The sequence below is a fragment of the Hemiscyllium ocellatum genome, chromosome 1, assembly GCF_020745735.1.
Source record: "Hemiscyllium ocellatum isolate sHemOce1 chromosome 1, sHemOce1.pat.X.cur, whole genome shotgun sequence".
Classification (NCBI taxonomy): domain Eukaryota; kingdom Metazoa; phylum Chordata; class Chondrichthyes; order Orectolobiformes; family Hemiscylliidae; genus Hemiscyllium; species Hemiscyllium ocellatum.
In genome coordinates, this window is record NC_083401.1 from 51780623 (window position 1) to 51803244 (window position 22622).

At 40.1% G+C, this 22622-nt stretch overlaps 1 protein-coding gene across 9 annotated transcripts in view; it reads left to right on the plus strand.

Moving 5' to 3' along the window:
- rai14 (retinoic acid induced 14) overlaps positions 1-22622 on the plus strand; it is a 285215-nt gene that overhangs the window by 244585 nt on the left and 18008 nt on the right. For 8 of the 9 annotated variants that reach the window (XM_060854012.1, XM_060854434.1, XM_060854102.1 and 5 more), the window contains 5 exons: positions 10062-10151; positions 10343-10435; positions 12084-12191; positions 12879-12945; positions 20318-20436. In XM_060854012.1, coding sequence (XP_060709995.1) covers positions 10062-10151; positions 10343-10435; positions 12084-12191; positions 12879-12945; positions 20318-20436 — 477 coding nt within the window. The remainder of the gene's footprint in view (positions 1-10061; positions 10152-10342; positions 10436-12083; positions 12192-12878; positions 12946-20317; positions 20437-22622) is intronic. The other variant, XM_060854509.1, reaches the window with a different exon arrangement.

Sequence of the window (22622 nt, forward strand, 5' to 3'; positions counted from 1 at the left end):
GCTTTTCTGGTCTCCAATTGTTCCCACTCGTTCTTTTACAACCCTTTTACTATTTCTGTTGCTACATTAGACTTTGGGATTTCTCTTTTTCTTAGCCATCAGTCTTGTTTTAATCTCACTTTGCTTGTCTTACTAACTACTTCACCTCCCTCCTGAATGTTCAGTATTTAGCTTGGCTCTCAATTGTGTTTAATACCTGACACTGACCTGACACTGGTCATGTATACATTTTTTCTTCATTAACTTAATTGCTATTTCCTTTGTAATCCAGGAAGCTTTGGATTTGTTTGTCTTCCCTTTCCCATTTGAGGACATATGTACTTGAACCATCACCTCTTTGATATATCCAGTTTCCTCAGTTCAGTTATGGTTTTTTCCAATAGCCTTCAATTTCAGTCAGTCCAGCCCAACTCTGTTCTCTGTCATTTGACTATTCTTATTCTTGATGAGCTATTCTCATTTTTGGTAAAAACAATGAGTGCAGATGCTGGAAACCAGATTCTGGATTAGTGGTGCTGGAAGAGCACAGCAGTTCAGGCAGCATCTGAGGAGCAGTATTCTCATTTGCCCCCATCATTCTAACCTTATGATACAATGATCACTGCATTCTAAATATTCTTCCAATTCCATTAAATTAATCCCATTTTAAAGGGTTAACAACTTATTTAAATTGCTGTAAATTAGAAATGAAAACAGAAGTTGCTGGAAAAGCTCAGCTGGTCTGGCATCTGTGAAGAGAAATCAGAGTTAATGTTCAGGTCAGGTGATCCTTCCTCAGAACTGGTTCTGGATAACTGGTAACCTCTTTAATATCATTTTCAATTACATTTAAGTTGCTCCATTTTGCCAGTGTGTCCAGTGATAGGGAGAGAGCAACTTTTATCATTCTATTGCGAATTTTATTTGTTTTAAAATGGTCATTGTATGTCTGATTTAAAGCTTCAACATCATTGGGACCGAATTCCAAACAAAACTTTCCAAAAACATGAGGAAGGTGTGAAGGAAAAGCCAAATAAACTTTTTTTGGCCTCGTTAAAGTCATTGATGGTCTGATTCTTTTAGTTAATTTGGTGGCCATGAATATGGAAATGATTGCAGAATATTGTTTCACAATGCAAGTAGTCCTCGGTGTAATGTGGTTTTGCCATACACAGTTTCAACTTTACCACCCTTAATTCCAATAATGCAGTTTTTACCTGGCCAAGCAGCATGGAGAAATAAATATTTGTCAAAATTCAGCTTTCCTGGCTGAGTGACATCCGTTGCTATCAAAACTCCTGATCGCCGTAGCCATGAAAGCAAAGAAATTGTGGTAAAGAAATTCAGAAAGTTAATTCCACTGAGTGCTCTCTGGATACAGAGAGAAAATGAAGTCAGAAATTCAGTGAAAGTTGGATAGGTTTTTAAGAAGTGCCACCAAGCACACTCAACTGTTCACCTCCAAAGTAGCAGAAGAGCAGTCTGATAATCCTCAGCTTTCAACCTCCAGAGCTGCAGATGAGTCCATAGTCTTCACCTCCAGAAAAAAAAATTGTTAATGTGGCAAGAAGCATTAAAATATATTCCTTTTGTAAATGTTCATGAATATTTTGATGTTTTATATTAACTTTGTGCTTGCATTCTTTACTTGTTTGATTTTACAGAAATATAACAAAATTACAAGGGTTCTATCAAATTGTGTTTCAAATGTCACAGTTTCACTTAATGCGGCAATTTACAGTAACGAGATTATCACATATATCGAGGACTACCTGTATGTTATTGGCAGAAAGACAAAAATGAGGTTTGGAATTCTGCTAAGTCAATGTGGCCAGCCTTATAAGGGCTCAGAGATTATATATACCTGTGGATGCATTGCTGTTGTAGCTAGGTTTAAAGGAGGCAAACTCTGCAATGACCCTTGTCTGAAGTATTTCACATATCGATGCAAGGAAGGAAAACAATGTCCAATTTATTTCCTGGACTTGCCCAAGTAACGTTCCACCATGCATTAAGTTGTTTGTGGTTACCTTGCTCTTACATGTGTGATTGTGTATTAAAGTTTATACCCTGATTCTATAGGATTTTATTTTACAGCTTTAGATATTGTTCTAAAGTTATACTGAAATTTGATATCTCCTTAGGAAAATTGTTTGACGTATGTTTAAATTTCCTTAGAAATCCTATCCACAGACGTGCTGTTGTTTTTGGAGATTATCTTGTAGGACCATTGGAAGTTTTGAAGTTACTCATTTGTCCAATTCAATATTAATAAGTGACCCTGGTGTGTTATGATGTACAGCAGATTTCATGTTTATTGGAGACTGACACCAAGAAAATCATTTTGCATTTATTACACTTCCTAAAATTGGATAAGCTTTATTGTTTAACATTTACGTAAAGTTAGACTTTGAAGATACAAATAAAATTTAGCAGATGCTGGAGATCTGAAGTAGAAACAACCAATTCTGATGAAGGGTCACAGTCCAGAAACTTAACTCTTTCTTTCTGCAGAAAGGCTCCTTGGCCTGTAGATTTCTTTCAGCGTTTGCTGTTTTTAATTGAATTGCATGATATTGTGCAAGTGTCCCTTGAAAGAAGCAAACTACACTCAAACCTAATATTGTGGCTTCTCTCAAGGCATTGGTAATGATGGAATAAGTTATTTAATTTTCTAAATGTCAGCCATTCAACACGGTTTTTCTCTTAATTGGCAACTATGGGTGATGTCTGATCTTGTCTGTTGCTCAGCATGTGTTCATTATCCAGTGAGCAGGAAAGAACTGGGTAGGTCTTTAGCTGTTAAATAGTTCTCTGGAACTCTGGTTGCTTATAGCAGAGATATGTATTTCAAAACTTGATATCAGCTGTTGATCAGGTGTAGAAACTTGTGGAATAAGAGGAGAACAAGGTTAGGCTTCAAGTCCAGGATATTCACAGGAATGATCAGGGAACATTTCCATTCTGACAGAGGCAAGGAAGTTTTTGTGCTAAGTTTATATGCAAAGTTACATTTATTTTTTCACCCATGAATGACAATTTTTTTCCCATTTTAATCCTATTCATTTAATATGCATCTTCGTTCTCTTTAATTCTCGCTCTCTCTCTCTCTCTCGCTCTCCACTTCCCCCTCTTGACTTGGACCTCCTGTTTAACATTAGTAAATAAGCATATCTGTTTTTGTTCATGGCTACAGTGCTATATACTTCTGCCATCTCTTCCTCTCCCTTTCCCTCGGCTTTTGAAGCTTACTGTTTATTCTATTCATTGGTTCATATGCAGATTTTCTACTTTCATGATCAGAAAAGAAATCTGGCAATGTAAACCCAATATTTAATGTGATGTGTGCAGATAAGGCACCTTATTCTCCATTTCATTTATATTCTTTTTGAAAGTCAAACTTTCTTCACTGAGCACATATCAATGGCAATGTTTCCCACGCAGCTTGTCACTGCTACAAAAATATTTTAATGTTGCATTACAGCTAGTTCCTCCCATTATTCCTCATACCATTCTTAACATGCCTGTTACAAATGTTCACAGTCTCCTTCTCCACTTGTGTGTGTGAGTTATTTGGTTCTTGCCTGAGTAGAAAATGAACGTCTCAGTGTCTGCGTAAATAATAGTGAAATCCTGGTCTGAAGAATTGTGCCTCCACTTACATTCTTCATAGCATGGGAATAGCATGGGAAACCTCAAAAAAAAGGGAAGAAGGAAAATATATTGAAACAAAGTCCCTCATGCACTACTCCTGCTAATTGTTAACCAAGACTTGTACAGTAGAACTCAAAGGATCAGTGAGTCCCACATAAATATCTATGTAACCTGATGGTTCTATAGAAACAGAAAATAAGAATAAACATTGAAGCTGAGTAGACTGGGGCTGTTTTCCCTGGAGGTTATCGAAGTTTATAAAATCATGAGGGAGACAGATACGGTAAACAGACAAGGTCATTTACCTGGGGTGGGGGAATCCAGAACTAGAGTGCATAGGTTTAGGGTGAGAGGGGAAAGATATAAAAGGGACCGAAGGGGCAATATTTTCACGGAGGGTGGTGCATGTATGGAATAAACTGCCAGAGGAAGTAGTGGAGGCTGGTACAATTATGACATTTAAAAGGCATCTGGATTGGTATATGAATAGGAAAGGTTTAGAAGGCTATGGGCCAAGTGCAGGCAAATGGGACTGGATTAATTTAGGATATCTGTTCAGCATGGACAAGTTGGACCAAAGGCCTGTTTCCATGCTGTACATCTCTATGACTCTGTGCTCCTCCAGCCTGAAAAAATATCCTTGCTAACCTGAGCCTGAATATAAATTCATTATATGCTCTGTTGCACAGCATCAAATAATCATAACAAGAACGTACAAGCCAGCAGGTTTGATTGGACTCCATTGGTTCAATCAGTATTATTTTCTTCTGCATAGCACAAAAACAATGGCCATGCTGCACTTCGCACCAGCTAGAATGTGATGTCCATAGTCAACATTTCCAAATATTTCTAATTGTTCTCTGTCACTAATAGGTATTCCTAAAATGCAAAGAAAACCATTTTTACTTCATCTATGTTTTGCATTTAACTAATTTTTCTTCTCTTGATGATGAATTGCAATAACTTGGATGCAGTTATAGTCAAACTCCAAATACTGCAATTACTGGAAATCTGGAACAGACAAGAGAACCCTGGAGAAACTCAATAGACACAGCATCATGCGGGGAGAGTAACAGCATTACCATTTTAAAGCCAGTGTGACTTCTTCTGAAGAAAGATTTGCTTCTCTAGCATTTTCTGTCTTTGTTCTGATCCTGCTATCCTCTTTGTTTATTCAAATATTCTAATGATTTTTTGTGAAGTGGTTTACCAGTCATTGGACTTCAGAGATACAACTGCAGGCTTCGTCATTACGTGGCCCTCCACTGCAGTATTTAAAGGACTGACCGCTCTATGCATGGTTTCAATGCCTTGCTGAAATGGTTCCTTAAATATAGTTGGGGTGGTTTGAGAGTCACCCAATGCAGCCCAAATCAGCTGATAGACTTGTTGGTGCCATACTGAGATTAATGGTTCGCAGAGAAATGGAAATGCTTCAGAGAGGATCGTATGACTGTCTTCCAGAGGACTTTGTCAGAGGACCGTGCCTCTATGTATTCACTGCTTTGGATGAAAAGCGAGAAGATTTTTTAAAAATGTCGTGGTAAACATGAAGTAAACAGACTAATGGGGCTGCTCTCATTTTAGATAGAGGGAGACAGACAACTGGTTGTGGTTTAACTGGAGTATCACCAGACCTCCAGTGAGGGGAAGAGTATGAAAAGGAGATTCCCTTCATGCGAGTCTTGGCCAGTGCAGGAATTAAGCTACTCTGGCATCACTGAATCATAAGCCAACTGTCCAGCCAAATGAGCTAACTAAATTGTAAAAGTTCTTAAAAATATGCTATCAGATATACACTTGTATTTCTTCAGAGAATCAAAGCATGAAGAGATGTGTGATCACTGAATCACAATGGCAGTTTGTACTGATACACTCTGTTTGGACCCTTCATGATTTTGAAAACATCTATCAAATTTCCTCTTCATTTTCTCTCCACCAAGGAAAATTACCCATTTTTCCAGTATTTCTTCATAATGGGAGTGTCTCATCCCTGGAACTACTCTCTTAAAAGACAGACAGAAAAAGAAGGAGATGAGATAACATTGTTACAGATGGAAATCAATGCAATAGTGAAGAAGGATATTGGCTTGGAAAATCATGATGTGGAGCCTGTAATGGGTAAAGTTGAGGAAAGCCAAGGAGCAGGAATTGTTGAGGTTGTCTATAGATACCCAAAGAGTCGTGGAGATGTAAGCGAAGGCACTAAACAAGAAATTGAAGAGGCATGCAATAAAAGTACAAGTATAATTATAGGTGTACTTAATTTCTATATAGATTAGACAAATTCAATTAGTATTGTGGAGCAGAATGTCCTGGAGTGTGTCTGTGATGGGTTTTTAGACCAATACATTGAGGAACCAACCAGAAAACAGGCTATTTTAGACTTGGTACAATGATAAAGGCTTAACTAACAATCTTGGAGAACATATTATGATAGAATTCTTAATTTAGGATGGAGATTTATTTAAGTTGCATCTGAAGCTAGGGTCCTGAATCTAAATATAGAAAACAATGGCAGTTTGAGGCACAAATTTTCAGAATAGATTGGGGATCTTACCCAAAGAGTTAGCAGTGAGTAGGCAGTGGTTTATATTTAAAGAACAATTAAACAATAATCATTCGTATATTGTGCGCATTTGAGTTTATTGCACATGGATTTGCACATGGCTCAACTACGACTCACAGAATAGGGATAGCATTAGATCCAAAGAGGCAACATATAAAATTTACAGAAAAAGCAGCAAAACTGAGGATCGTGAGCTTTTTAAAATTTGGTGAAAAAGGACAAAAATGTTTTATCGAGAGAGGTAAAAGAGAGCATGAATGTACGGTTGCAGAGAGCGTAGAAACTGACAGGTAGGTAAAGCTTCTATAAATATATGAAGAGAGAAGAAATCCGTAAATACCCAATGTTTGTCCCTTACAGTCTCAAGCTGTGGAAATTATAATGGGGATTTAAGAAATGGCAGGAGAATTGAACTTGTATTTGGGGAACCAAAGTTCTAGTGAGTGAGCAGAATTGAAGGAAATCAGTATTTGTATGAAAATGGTATTGGGGAAATTAATGAGGGTTAATGGGGCCAGAGTACTAAAAGAAGTTAGACTGGAAATTATATTGGTTATCTTCCAAAATTCAATAGACTGTGGTACAGCACCTACAAATTGGTGAATGGTAAATGTACCCCGACTATTTAAAAAGGAAAGGAGAGAGAAAAAAGATATAATTACAGATCAGTTAGCCTGATTTCAGTAGTGGGGAAAATGCTGAAGTTTCTTTTTAAATGTGATTGCAGAACATTTGGAAAGCATTAACAGGGTTGGACAAAGCCAGCATGAGTTTATGAAAGGCAAATCGTGCTGCATAAATCAACTGAAATACTTTGCATTTGAGGGAAATAGATAAGGGTGAACCAGTAGATGTGGTGTATTTTCAGAAGGCTGCTGGTAAGAGCCCTTATCGGAAGTTAATTGGCAAAGAAAAGCATATGAACTAGGAGGTAATACATTGACATGGGTCAAGAGGTAGTTGATAGACAAAATAAATGGACCATTTTCTGAGTGGTAAGCAATGACTAATTGGATTCTGCAAATTTCAATGCCTGGATCACAGCTATCCATGACATAAATGCAAAAGAATTAACCTAAAAATGCATTTCCAAGTTTGCTGGTGACATAAAACTGGGTAGAGTTGAAAGTTGTGAGAAGGATTCTGTCCAGTCTTTGGTTAGATACACACCCATCTGGCTAATACAATTACCATTTCCCAAGAGCAATTCTCAGTGTCCCAGGAATCTAAAGCACTCCCTTCTAGGCTGTCTTTCCAGCTGCACATTCACTTGTCTTATCTTTCTATTTCTGTTTGTACTGTCCATTCACTGAGAGTAATCCAAAGATTATTGCTAGCTAATTTTCTATTTGCTCCTAAATTCTCATTACAGGGCCACAGTTCCCTTTGTATTTATTAATACCAATGTGGTCCATGTTTACCCTCCTATTTCGGTTTGCATCATTCTATGTCATCTTCTCAACACACTTCTTGCATTGCTTTCTGTCATCTGTACGTTTATCCACCACATCTAAGTTATTAATATAAATTGTAAAAAGATAAGGGCCCCATGGTACTCAACTCATCATATCCTTCCAACCTGAAAAAAAAGACCTATTTCTCTCTCTTCTGCCAGCTAGCTAATCTTCACTCTATGCTAGCAGGTTACCCGCTATACCATGAGCTCCTGCTTTGCACAACAATTATTATTGTGGAATATTTGCATGTTTAGAGGTTCCAATTAGTATGTATCAATTTAGCCCTGAAAATGATATGAAATGTAAATGCATTTCTATTCCTATTTCTAACTGGCCTCCTGCATCTTCCTGTTTTGAAACCTAATTGTTTGCACATGTTAGCTTTTCTCCATCTCCCTCTGTTCACAACTTGAAACTTGAGCTTGAGAGCATATGTTCTCTAGCAGAGTATCTAAGCAATTGGTGTGAGATGTTGCAAAGATTGGCTAACAGGTTTTCTTTATGTATGCAGTGTTGGGAAAATAATAAAATGGAGTTCATTAACATTTTAATCATGTTTCTCATCATACTATCCTCTAAGAAAAGAATTCTTGATGAATCCAATTTGTTTTGTTGCGCCATTATTTAAATGTAAATTGTTCACATGATATTTCCGATGGAAAAATGTTCCCAATATCTAACAATGCCGTAGCCCACTCCTAAACCTCTTGAGTTTTTGATTGACTGAATTCTAACTGTTCCATATTTCTAAAAACGCATTGTTTTCCAATAGAAATTTTTTGTTTTAAAATTAATTTCTTGCAACTATAGTCACTTAAATTTCTCTCTTTATTTTAGTGAAAGGCAGGTTAAATATAACTGTTATAAGCAAGACATAACATGAACCCAATGTACTGTGGATGGCCTATGAGCACTAATGTTGGAGGTATCTGGATCCAGAGATGGATAGACCTGGGACAGTAGATAATCAAATTCATGCTGCTTTGTTAATTAATTAGTTTCAGTTTAACATTGTGCAAATTATTTTAATGTTGAGTTGCAATCATAATGATGACAACAACAATATAAATAACCTTTAAGCCAAGGAATCGGTAACAAGGCATTACTGACCACTCCCATGAAACATCCTCCAAGCTCAGCTATATTTTCTTGTTGACAGTGCCAGACCCACTAGTATATGGGCCCATTTATACATGGTCCTGTGACAATAGTTAACAAGATTGGTGGAGGACATGACATATTTGCTTTCAGCTTCTCCATGATAGATCTGTACTCATTGGAATTTAGAAGAATGAGAGACAACTTTTTTTGAAATATCCAAAATCCTTGGACGGAAGAAAGTTGTTTCCCCTCAGGCTGTTTAGGACCAGAAGACGTAATCTCAGAGCAAGGTGTCACCTATTTAAAACAGGGGCACAGAGGAATTTCTTCTTGCAAGGAAATGAATCTGTAGAATTTTTCACTGCAGAAGCCTGTCAAGGCTGAGTCATTAAGAATATTCAAGACTAAAATAGACACATTTTTAATCAATAAAGGAAATAATGAGAGAGTTATTAAGAAAAGGCAGAAAAGTGGCATTGAGGATTATCAGATCAGCCACGATTGAATGATCGAGTAGATTTGATGGGCTGAAAGGCATACTTCTGCCCCACATCTTATTGTTTATTGTCTTATACTAAAGCAGGACCCAGTTACTTTGAGCAAAAAACCGCAGATGGTGGGAATCTGAAATCAAATGGACAATTTTAAAAAACAAATAACTGTGGATACTGAAAATCAAGCAAAAACAGAAGTTACTAGAAAAAACCCAACAGGTCTGGCAGCATCTGTGGCGAGAGAGCAGAGCTAACATTTTGGGTCCAGTAAAGCAGGAGCCTGCTATTGGAGATCAATTGGCTACAGTGTGATGCAACATGACACCAGTTCAACCCTGTGCCACCTGAAATAATGCATGGAGCTCTGTTTCCCTGCCTTACACCACAATTGCAGAGTGGTGTGTCTCAAACAGTATGCAACCAATTTTATCTTGAAAGGACAGAAATGTTTATGACCTCTTGTGGACAATGTCTAAATCTTGACTTGCTGGCATCAAAACCTTTTTGGAATCTCTGTAATGATTTCTACGTATTGCTGCACTTCAGTTCAAATATCTATATCTAAAACAGGTGATTGTTTAATTCACATTTCAAATGGAGAGCATTTAATTATATGCATACATCAAAAGTACTGTCTATTTTAAATTTGAGCTTTGCTTTATGCATGTTAATCTCACAACTTAATGAGCATGCACATATTTGGAACATACCAAAAAGACATGCATTAACTGATTATATGAATTTAACATTCACAACTTTTACTAACCAAACTAACTCCTCTACATTTCTGATCTGTAAAATTTTCAGCTGGATCCTGCCATTAAAATCTTTGCAGATAGAAGTGGAACTCCTAAAAAGCGAAAAGCACCACCACCACCACCAAGCAGTGCTTTGCAGGTAAAGGATAAAGGGTCTAACTGATGGCCATCTGATTAGCCAGATAAATATTTATAGATAGAAATTTGGTCACTTCTAATAAAGGTCATTATTGATTGATTTAAACAATGTTTATTTGCTTTATTTCTCGATGAAAATTTATGACTTCAGTCAGCAATTTAATGATTAATAATTTGTGGCGTTTTGTCTAGGGACCTCAACCTAATGAAGTGCCATTTCCAGAGTCCCGTCGTCCTTGTTCAGCAGGATGTGAGCCATCAAAAGTTGAAGAAACATCCATTAAGGTAATTAGTTTGTAGCTTAATATCTAGTATTAGTAAGATGTTTCTATAATCAAAGCAATTGAGAAATATTGTCACACTGACCCACCTAGCTTTTTATGAAAGAAGGGAACTCTACTGAGGGGAGATTCCCTTAGCTCTCCCTCAGAATTGCAAAACCATTCTTCCCATTCTGACAGGTCTTTCCTGTCTAGAATCATAGACTCCGTACAGCGTGGAAGACATTGAGTCCACATCAATCCTCCAAAGAGCATCCAACCCTGACCCATCCCTCTACCCTATCTCTGTAACCCTGTATTTCCCAGAGCTAAACCACTTAGCCTGCACATCCCTGGACACTATGGGCAATTTAGCATGGCCAATCTACCAAACATGCACATTTTTTTGACTGCGAGAGGAAACCAGAGCACCCAGAGGAAACCTATGTAGACATGGGGAGAATGTGCAAACTTCAAGGCTGGAATTGAAATATGGTCCTGTGCTGTGAGGTATTAAGACTAACCATTGAGCCACCATGCTGCCCAGTACAGAGTAGTAGTTGTAGTTACGAGCTCTGAGGAAGCTGACCTATGCCCCCTTTAACACCAGTAAGTAGCTGTATTTGAAATATCAAGGTCCTGACAGAAGCTGTCAAAGAGGCTAACAAACATTAAGTATATAAAGTATTTGCGGTAGGCTACTGGGAGGATATCATGCCAAAGTGCCAGGTAAGTAGGGTACCAGTTGGGCCAGGGTAGAGTGCCAGGAACAGGGTGCCTGATGAATAGGGGTAGGATGCTAGGTGAGTCAGCTACTAGGGATGTGATGTCAGATGTATTGGGTCCCAGGAGGGTGTCAAGTCAGGATCTGGGGAAAGAATAGTTCAGAGTCTGCAAGTATAGAGTCTGTTGAATAGCTACTCAGGAGTTTGATTATGTATTTAAGCATTTAATTTCTCCTAAGTAACTATCTTACTTAATTTAAACAGAACTGTCTGAAGTCTTCGAGTTAGTTGAGACTTTCAGAGGATTCCAGTCGTAGAGGAATTGACTTGAGGAAAATTCAATTTCCCAGGAAATCCTTCAGAGTCTGCTACAGTGGGGATTCTGCAAGTGATGAAATGTAAATCTGATCTACACAGGAATAACAACTGTCTGGCCTGCAGACATCATGACTTCAAATTTTAAATACTTACTTTGGAGAGACCTTGGTCACAGATTCTCATTTGGTTTGCTTTGTGCACTTAGTATATTGTGAACGAGTTCTATTGGAGCAATTAGAGGCTTTAAATAGCCACATTTATAGGACACCAAATATTGCTTACAGTTGAGTCTGAGGGAGTTGTTGAAGATTTTTTTGTAAGATATGCTTTTTTGTACACTTACAATATGAAGAAGAGTGAGCAGCTTTGCTGATAGTTAAATCATTGCCAGAAAAGGATTCCTATCCTTGACCTAAAGGTTTGAAGAAATGGGCTGACTTTTAATGTTAAGAGTGTTCATTGCCATATCACTGTCTAATCTGACCTTGTCAAATATTAACGGAGACCCAAAGAAGCAATCAGCAGGTTAAAACTTTACGTGTGATAACAAGGCCATGAGCCTCATCACCAACCATCTTCATTTCTGTTTGGAGGAGATGACCTTGTTCACTTTATGTATTTGTGTTACAGGATAGAGAGAACAGTGAGGAAATGAGAAAACTTCAAGCAGAGAAGGCAAATTTGTTGGAGGTGATACAAAACCTAAATCTGCAACTGCGAGACAAAAACCTCCAAGAGGTAGTTTTCTCTATAAATTGAGTATACCTGTTGTTATTTAAATGGATTCTGGACTAATTTCAGTTTTTAAGACAGACATAGAGACCTTTGTTGGATGAGGCCATTCACAGAGGGGGATCTGATTTGAGTTAAGGCAGTTCCAATCACCCGTAATCCTAATCAATTCATAGAATAATATAGTTTGAATTGCTAAAAACACAGGAATGCCTATACTTAAACCTACACTTTCCCACTCCCCTAGTATTGAATTTTATGACACTTCAAGTGCTTGCCCAAGTACTTTTTAAAGGTTGTGAGGATAAGCTATATGTTCCTGATGAAGGGCTTATGCTCGAAACGTCGAATTCTCTATTCCTGAGATGCTGCCTGGCCTGCTGTGCTTTGACCAGCAACACATTTGCAGCAGGATAAGCTATATGTCTAGTTCCTGTTCCTGTAGTAATATAAGTTTTATATTTGATGACACGACTCAATATAACCAGCTTATAATATAGTGCAGGATAATTGTAGAAAGAAGCTGATAATTGTGTTTTATCACCATGTGTATATGCTGTGCAGGAAATCCCATTTTAGATGTACTTTAATCATGATAGCTGTGGTCTTAATAATCCAAAAAGAATTCTGGATAAATGTTGAAAATCAAAGCTCATTCTCTTCTTTCTTAATTTTTTTAAAAAATCATTTCAGGCACAACAAAATAGCCTCAAAAAGCACGACTGTCGGAATAGTGAAGAAGTGCCATTTGATACAATAGGTATTGTATGAAGTTACTGGCCTATATATTATGCGGCTAATGCTGATACTCATTTGTAACTGTTTTTGTAATTGTCAGATAATGGCTTAAATGCTGTGAAAGCTTGTAATCACTACAAATGAAGCAATGCTCTATTCTAAGTTTATCATGGGGTCCATTATTGATTTAAGAAGCTGGGTTGGACTTCCTGCTGAAGGATAATTTGCTGCAGGACATAGTAAGTTAGATAGTTTTATGGAAAACTTAAAATGGTTTTATTAAAGGTAATATGAGCACATGTACACAAGTGGCATCAAGAATAACTAGATGAATGTTTCTTCAAATTTTGAATACACATTACTGTAAACTTGTCAAGCAGCAGTGTAGTTCCTTTTTAAAGGTTACTGTTGTCTAAAATTTCAAAACTGAGTTTGGTTCACCTCCTTTTAAAGTAATTGGCTTAATTGATTTTTTATCTGTTTGGCAGAACAAACAAGACAAAGTAGGGAATTACATGTAAGATATGTTTAACAGCACATTACTTAGGCCTGAGTTTTCACACTTGAGTAAGAGTTGGAGAAAATTCCCAGTTCCACAAGTCCAACCGAGGGGAAAGTATCCTGCACAGTTGGGTTTATGTTGTTGGGGTGTAGGTGTTAGCAGGAGTCAGACCTTTCACCCCAGGCAGCCCACGGAGTGCTGGGTTTGGAGATGAGCTGTGGGGAAATGTGTCCCTTGATGGCTTTGGAATTTTTCACAGCTGTTTAAGAAAAGAAAAAACGAGAAAAAAACAGACCTCGAACCCTCAACCCTTTGTACTTCGTAAACAACTGCATTCACTACATTTAGTTAAAAATCACACAACACCAAGTTATAGTCCAACAGGTTTAATTGCAAGCACACTAGCTTTCGGAGCGACGCACCTTCATCAGGTGATAGTAGAGGGCTCAATCGTAACTCAGAATTTATAGCAAAAATTTGCAGTGTGATGTAACTGAAATTGTACATTGAAAAATTGATTGTCTGTTAAGCCTTTCATCTGTTAGAATACAGTGATAGTTTCACTTCTTTCATGTGTAAATCACAAAACTTTTTGTTTAAGTTGCATTCTCAGGTTAGCTGTTAACAATGGTGATAGCTAGACAATATGTTGAAGGTGTTAGCCCCCTGTGTTCTCTGTCTATGACCCGATGTCCAGATTGATTCCAATCTAAAAAGTGAAACAACAGAGCTCTACATAAATTCATGCAGTCCCTGAGCCAAGAGTTCCACACAAATGCATGCAGTCCTGAGCAAAGTGCAATGCAACTCTGCAAGCACAAATTCACCCCACAAAATATATGCATGTGGGTCCCCGTCTGTCTGTGTGTGTGTACCTGCACGGGGTGGGGGCTGCGAGTGCGAGAATGTGTGTGTGTGTGTGTGTGTGTAGCGAGTGCAGAGTGTCCCAAGTCTACGAGGAGGTGCATGTGGGAGTGTGCGCTTCCACAAGGGTGTGTGTGGGTGTCTGTGTGCGCGTCCGTGTGCATGTGAGAGCGCGTGTGTGCAGGAACATCTGTGCGTATGTGTAGCGCAATGGCAATCACCTGCAATGCGACATGAACCCAAGGTCCCGGCCGAGGCCCTCCCCAGGGCCAAGGTGGGCTTCAGGACAGGCAGCAGAGGAAAGTGGCTGAGCAGAGGCTGATAGCCAAGTTCGGTACCCATAGGGAGGGCCTCAACTGGGACCCAGGGCTCATGTCATACCACAGGTGATCACCATTGCACCACACACACCCACGGACACACACACACGGACACAGACATACACAGAAGCGCACACAGACACCACACACACCCCCACAGACACACACACTCCCACACACACACATGCACCCCCCCACAGACCCAAGACACCCCCACACACACACACACACACACACACACACACACACACACACACACACACTCTCACTCACAACCCTCACCCCAGACAGACACACACACACAGACAGACAAAGACCCACATGCACACATATATTTTGTGGGGTGAACCCGCACCTGCAGAGCCACAATGCACCCCGCCCAAAAACTGCACACATCCATATAGAACTCTGAGCTCAAAAACCGCATGAATCCATGCAAAACCCAGCCATTTCACTTCTCAGACTAGAATCAATCCAAACATCAGGTCATAGACAGAGAACACAGGCGGCCAACACCTTCAACACAATGTCCAGCCATCACCATTGTTAACAGCCAACCCGAGAATGCAACTTCTAAAAAAAGGTTTCGTGATTCACACATGAAAGAAGCGAAACCATCACTGCACTCCAACAAATGAAAGGCTCAACAGACAATCAATCCTTCAATGTATAATTTCAGTTACATCACACCGCAAATTTTTGCCACAAACTCCGTGCCACGATCGAGCCTTCCACCATCACCCGATGAAGGAGCGTCGCTCCGAAAGCCAGTGTGCTTCCAACCAAACCCGCTGGACTACAACCTGGTGTTGTGTGATTTCCAACTTTGTACACCCCAGTCCAATACCGGCATCTCTAAATCATGACAACAAACCAGGAAATAGTAGTTAAGAATCACACAACACCAGGTCACAGTCCAACAGGTTCAATTGGAAGCACACCAGCCCCCGGAGCGACGCTCCCTCACCAGGTGACTGTGGAGGGCTCGACCGCAACCCAGAATCTATAGCAAAAATTTGCAGTGTGATGTAACCGAAACTATACATTGAAAAACCGACTGTCTTCTGAGCCTTCCATCCACTAGAACACAGTGACAGTTCCACCCCCCCTCATGTGTAGATCACAAAACCCCTCCCTTCAAAGTTGCACTCTCAGGCTAGCTGCCAACAATGGTGACAGCCAGACAACACGATGAAGGTGTTAGCCCCCTGTGTTCTCCGTCCATGACCCGATGCTTAGACCGACTCCAATCTAAAAAGTGAGACAACAGAGCCCCACATAAATTCATGCAGTTTTTGAGCTCAGAGTTCCACATGAATGCATGCAGTTTTTCAGCAAAGTGCAATGCAACTCTGCAAGCACAAATTCACCACACAAAATACACGTGTGCATGTGGATCTTTGTCTGTGTGTGTGTGTGTGTGTGTGTGTGTGTGTGTGTGTGTGTGTGTGTGTGTGTGTCTGTCTGTCTGTCTAGGGTGGGGGCCGCGAGTGTGAGTGTGTCTGCATGTGTGCGCGCACGCGCGCAGTGAGTGCAGAGTGTCCCAAGTCTGTGAGGGGGTGCATGTGTGAGTGTGGGAGTGTGCGTGCCCACAAGGGTGTGGGTGTCTGTGTGCGCGTCCGAGTGCACCCGTGTCCGTGTGTATGTGAGAGAGTGCGCGTGCAGGAACATCTGTGTGTGTGTGCAGTGCAATGGTGACTACCTGTAATGTTACATGAACCCAAGGGCACTGGTTGAGGCCCTCCCTATGGGTACCGAACTTAGCCATCAGCCTCTGATCGGCCACTTTCCTCTGCTGCCTGTCCCGAAGTCCACCTTGGAGGATGGTCACCCGACAGTCAGAGGCTGAATATCCTGGACCACTGAAGTGTCCCCCAACTGGGAAGGAACCCTCCTGTCTGTTGATTGTTGTGCGGTGCCCATTCATCCATTGTCGTAGCCTTTGCTCGGTTTCCCCAGTTCCTGATTATTGTTAGTTAATTTTACCCCAATTTGATACTGTCACCCGTGGACTACTATTATCCTGTAGTAATTTAAAAAGTACAGAATTCTGGTCACTGTTCCCGAAATGGTATTCCTGATATACACATGTGGCCACACTGGATGAGCCCTCCAAAGTACCCTCTCTAAGTACCGTTGTGATATTCTCCCTAATTCGTAATGCAACTTGCCCAACTCTTTACATCCCTCTCTATCTTACCGGAAACATCTACATCCCTGAAACATTAAGTTGCCAGTCTTGTCCTTCTCTCAACCAAATTTCTGTAATAACTACAATGTCATAGGTTCTATGTATTAATCTAAACTCTAAGTTCATCTGCCCTACCTATAATACACCTTACACTAAAACAAATACACCTCAGACCACCAGCCCTGCTGTGTTCAGTAACATCTCCCTGACCCCTGCCACATTAATTTGTATGTTCCATCAGTTATAAAGTGAAGACAAAGTCCTTCTTATGAACATCTGGGGCCCAAAATAGGGAGAGCTGTCTCACAGATAGGTCAAATGAAGCCTGACATAGTCGTACTCATGGAATCACACCTGACAGACAATGTCCCAGGCACCATCATCGCTATCCTCAGGCATGTCTTGATCCACTGGCAGGACAGACCCAGAAGAGATGGTGACACAGTGGGATACAGTCAGGAGGGAGTTGCACTGGGAGTATTCGATGTTGACTGTGGACTCCATGAAGTATCATAATTTCATGTTAAACATGAGCAAGGAAAGCACCTGGTGATTATCTCATTCCATTCTTACGTGGCTAATGAATTAGTACTCTTCCATGTTGAATAATACTTGGGGAAGCACTGAGGGTGACAAGGGCATAAAATGAGGTATAGCTGGGGGATTTCAATGTCTACCATTGGCAGCAGTACTACTGATCGATCTGGTCAGGTGCTAAAGGACATAGCAGCTAGACTTGGTCTGCAGCAAGTGGTGAGGGGAAAAACATACTTGACCTCATCCTTACCAATCTGTCGGCTGCAGATGCATCCACCCGTGACAGTTTCAATAAGAGCAACCACTGCACAGCCCTTGTGGAGACAAAGTCCTGCCTCCACACTGAGAATAACTTTCATCATGTTGTGAAGTACTATCACTGTTCTAAATGGAATAGACTTCAAATAGATCTAGCAACTCAAGCCTGGGCATCCATGAGACACTGTGGGCTACCAGTAGCAGCAGAATTGTACTCCAGCACACTCTGAAACCTCATGGCCTGGCATATTCCCCCATTCAACCATTACCATCAAGCCAGGGAATCAATCCTGGTTCAGGAGAGTGCAGGAGGGCATGCCAGGAGCAGCACCAAGCACACCTGAAGATCAGGTGTCAACCTGGCAAAGCTATCAAACAGGACTACTTGCATGCCAAACAGCATAGGCAGCAAGTGATAGACAGAACTAAGTAATCCAACAACAAATGGATTGGATCTAAGCTCTGCAGTCTTGCCACATCCAGTCATGAATGGTGGTGAACAATTAAACAAGTCACTGGAGGAGGCTACTCCATAAATAGCCCCATCCTCAATGATGGAAGAGTCCGATACATCATGCAAAAAATAATACTTTGCTGCAATCTTCAACCAAAATTGTTGAGTGCATGATCCATCTTGGCCTCCTCCAGTGGTTCCCATCATCATAAATACCAGTTTTAAGGCAATTTGATTTACTCAACGTGATATCAAGAAATGGTTGAAAGCATTGGATACCACAAAGGCTGTGGCCTATGGGCAATAGAGCTAAAGATTTGTGCTCCAGGCCTTGCCGCTCCTCTCGCCACGCTGTTTCAGTATGGTTTCAACAATGGTATTTAGCCGACTATGTGGAAAATTGCACAGGTATGTTCTACACACAAAAAACAGGACGCATCCAACCTGGGCACTTAATGCCCCATCAATCTACTCTTGATCATCAGTAAAGTGATGGAAGTTGTCATCAGTAGTGCTTTCAAGCAATGACCTGTTCAATGATACCCAGACTGATTCCACCAGAGCCACTCAGCTCCTGACCTCATTACAGTCTTGGTTCAAACAAGGACACTTTTGTGCTGAAGTCCAGAGGTGAGGTATTGAGAATGGCAGTCCTTGACAACAGGGCTGCATTTGACCCAGTGTGGCATAAAGGAGATGTAGAAAATCTGGAATGAATGAGTATCAGGGGGCAAACTCTCCACTGGTTGGAGTCATACATGGCACATAGGATGATGATTGTGGTTGTTGGAGGTGAGTCATCTCTGCTCCAGGACATCAATTTAGGAGTTCCTCAGAGTAGTGTCCTTACTACTATCAACATTCTGGGGGTTACTATTGACCAGAAACCCAATTGGATTCACCATATAAGCGCAGTGGCTACAACACATGTGGGCGGCACGGTGGCACAGCAGTTAGCACTGCTGCCTCAAAATGCCAGAGACCCAGGTTCAGTTCCCGCCTCAGGCGACTGACTGTGTGGAGTTTGCACGTTCTCCCTGTGTCTGAGTGGGTTTCCTCTGGGTGCTCCAGTTTTCTCCCACAGTCCAAAGATGTGCGGGTTCAGGTGAATTGGTCATGCTAAATTGCCCATGGTGTTAGGTAAGGGATAAATGTAGGTGAATGGGTGGGTTGCGCTTCGGCAGGTCGGTGTGGACTTGTTGGGCCAAAGGGCCTGTTTCCACACTGTAAGTAATCTAATCTAATCTAAAATCTAAAACAGGTCAGAGGCAAAGAATGCTGTGCCGAATACTCCCCTCCTGAGACCCCAAAGCCTTCCACCGTCTACAAGGCACAAGTCAGGAGTGTGACGTAACACTCCCCACTTACCTGGATGGGTGCAGCTCCAATAACACTGAAGAAGCTTGAAACCATCCAGGGCAAAGCAACCTGTTTGGTTGTCACCACATCCACAAGCATCCATTCCCTACACCGTCACTCAGTAGCAGCAGTGTCTGCTATCTACAAAATATATTGCAAACATTCATCAAGTATCCTGAGATAGCACCTTCCAAACACATGACCACTTTCATCTGCAATGACGAGGGCAGCAAATACATGGAACATTGTCACCTGCAAGTTCTCATTCAAACCATTCACCATCCTAACTGGGAAATATATCACCATTCCTTCACTGTCACTGGGTCAAAATCCTGAAATTCCCTCCCTCATGGCATTTTGAGTCAACCTGCAGCATGTGGACTGTGGCAATTCAAGAAGACAGCTCACTACCACCTTTTCAAGGGCAACTAGGGACAGACAGTAAATGTTGACCAATCAGCAACGCCAAAATTCAACAAGTGAATTTAAAGAAAACACATCATGCACAGTAATATAATCACCATAATATTCATTTTATTTTCTTTTCAATGGATTATAACCATATAAAACAGCTGGCATCCTATTCTTAATGTAACTTTGACCAGTTTATATTGATTTTTACACATCCAACTCACTTGATTTTTCTTTTAACTCAATTCCCTTTTCCACAGTTGCAATGCATTACTCTTAAGATTTGAACCACATGTAAAAATAATAGCTTCAACCTGAACCGTGCTCAGTGTATTCACATAGTATCTATTCACTGAATTTTTTTTCATATTGGTCAGTGCATGTCCTTCATTTAGTTTACCGTTGAGATGACCTTCATTCTGCATTTCAAATATATTAAAGATAATTTTTTAAAATGCTGTGACATAATCTCAGATACAATAACTGATTCCCTTTTAGGTAGTGGAAGTAAAACATCTGAAACCTCGTTTGTTGAAGAACCAGACCAAATAATGGCATTGCAATCCCAAATTGCTTCTCTTGCGGTGCAAAATAAAGAGCTGTGGGGGATATTGCAGGTACTTTGGATAATCTATGATTCCTTATTAGTTATTTATTAGCATTTGAATACCTTTACAGATCTGATATTGATATCTGTACCTTCAAATTATGATCCATCATTGTCTAGTCTACTAGTAATTGTTATTGAGCTTGCCATTGAAATTTATGGTGAGAGAAATATTTCAGTGTAGAAATATTTACAAGTGCATCTTTCATAATATTACTTATGAGCCGAGGATCAAGGATTGTATTTGATGCTGAGACAAAGAGTAAACGGCAGGGTAAAATCAGGGCAGAGAATAAAGCAAGTCTGTGTAAAATGTCTGTCTTTACTCCCAAAATAGTCAATTTGTTTCTCTGCATTAGTGCTATCTAAAATAAATCAGACTTTCACCAGGTTTCTTCAACAAGTAATTCAAAAATCATCATATATTAAACACAAATGTATTCTTCAAACAGTGGCAAAATGGGTCATGAATGAAGTTAGTGTGCAGATTTAAACTTTATTCCCTTGGTTGCTAATGATCTGATTGGGCAGAGGCAGCGTGGATTTCTAAATGAGGAAATCATGTTTGACAAACTGGTCAAAAATGTTAGGAACAAGATTGGTAAAGAAACGTCAATGGACATAATATACATAGATTTACAGATGGTTTTTGATCAAGTCCTCCACTGGAGAACTGTCTGAAAGATTAAAGCATCGTGGATAGCAGGTAATGTGCTGCATTAACTAAACAGAGAGTGGGTAAGGTGGGTGATTGGCAGGCTGTGATTTTTGGGGAACCCTCAATGATCACTACTGGAGCCCCAGCTGTTATTTGGAGGTGGGGGCCAAAAGTGATATTTCCATATTTGCAGATGATACAAAGCTAAGTGGGAAGGAAGGTGTAAAACAGCTTCAGGAAGATTTGGACATGCTTAGTAAATAGGCAAGAACATGGACAAATGAAATATGATGTGGGAAAATGTGAGGTACAAGAAACTTGGTATAAGAACCATATCTGTCGATCATTTCTTAAATGTTAAAAGGTTAGAAAGTACAAAAGGACCTAGTTGCCCTTTTTTTGATAAGTTATTAAAGGTTAACGTACAGGTGCAGCAAGCTGTTCGGAAGGCTACTAAATGCTAGCCTGTATTGCGAGGGATTTGAGTATTGTACTGAAGTTTTGCTTCAATTGTACAGGAGCTTGGTTAAAATACACATGAAGTACGGTGTGCAGTGTAATTCTCGTTGTGTCAGGAAAGATATTGTATTAGTTGGTGTTCTTCCCTTTGAACAATGCACAGCAGCATCTAAATGATGCACTGCAGTATCTTACCAAGGCTCCCTTGGCAACAACTTTCAAACCCACAAATCTATCACCAGTTGCAGCAGGTGCGTAGAAATACCACCATTCTTTCATTGTTGTCAGACCAAAATCCTAGAACAATATGGATGTCCCTACACCTCAGCAGTTCAAGAAGGTGGCTCACTGTTGCCACCTGTAGACCATATAGTGATGGGCAATGTAAAAGTCAGAAATTGCTGGAAAAATTCAGCAGGTTTGGCAGCATCTATGGAGAAAAAGCAGAATTAATATTTTGGATCTAATGACTCCTTCTTCAGAATAGCCCAAACATTAACTCTACTTACTCTGTACAGATGCTGCCAGACTTGCTCAGTTTTTCCAGTAATTTTTGATTTTGTTTGATTTCAAGATCCCCAGTTCTTTAGGTTTTTTCTGATGTGAATAAATGCTTGCCTAGCCAGTAAAGCTCGTATCCTATGAACAAAAGAAAAAACATACCCCAATCATTTTTTAAATGTTAATGTTCACATTGTTTTTTTTTAATCTTAATTTAATCTTAATCATTAGTTTCCTGAAAATATTAAGTAAAAAAATGGGTGTTTTTTAACATCTTGGATTGCAGTTTGTGAATGGGAGGGGGGTGGGGAGCAATGCTTTGTGACATGAACCCAATTTCCACCATGACTGCTGGTGTATTTATGTTTTGTTAATAAAAGCCGATGTTGGTGATGGTAGCCATGAGACAACCATCATTAATTATCCTAAACCCATTTGTGTCACTAATGACTTTTAGGGAAATAAGTTTGCAATCCTTGCCTAACCTGATCTACATGTGACCCAATCCACAGCAGCGTGATTGGCTCTGAACTGCCCTAGCAAGTTGCTTGCTTAAAGAACAATTAAATTCCTGAAGA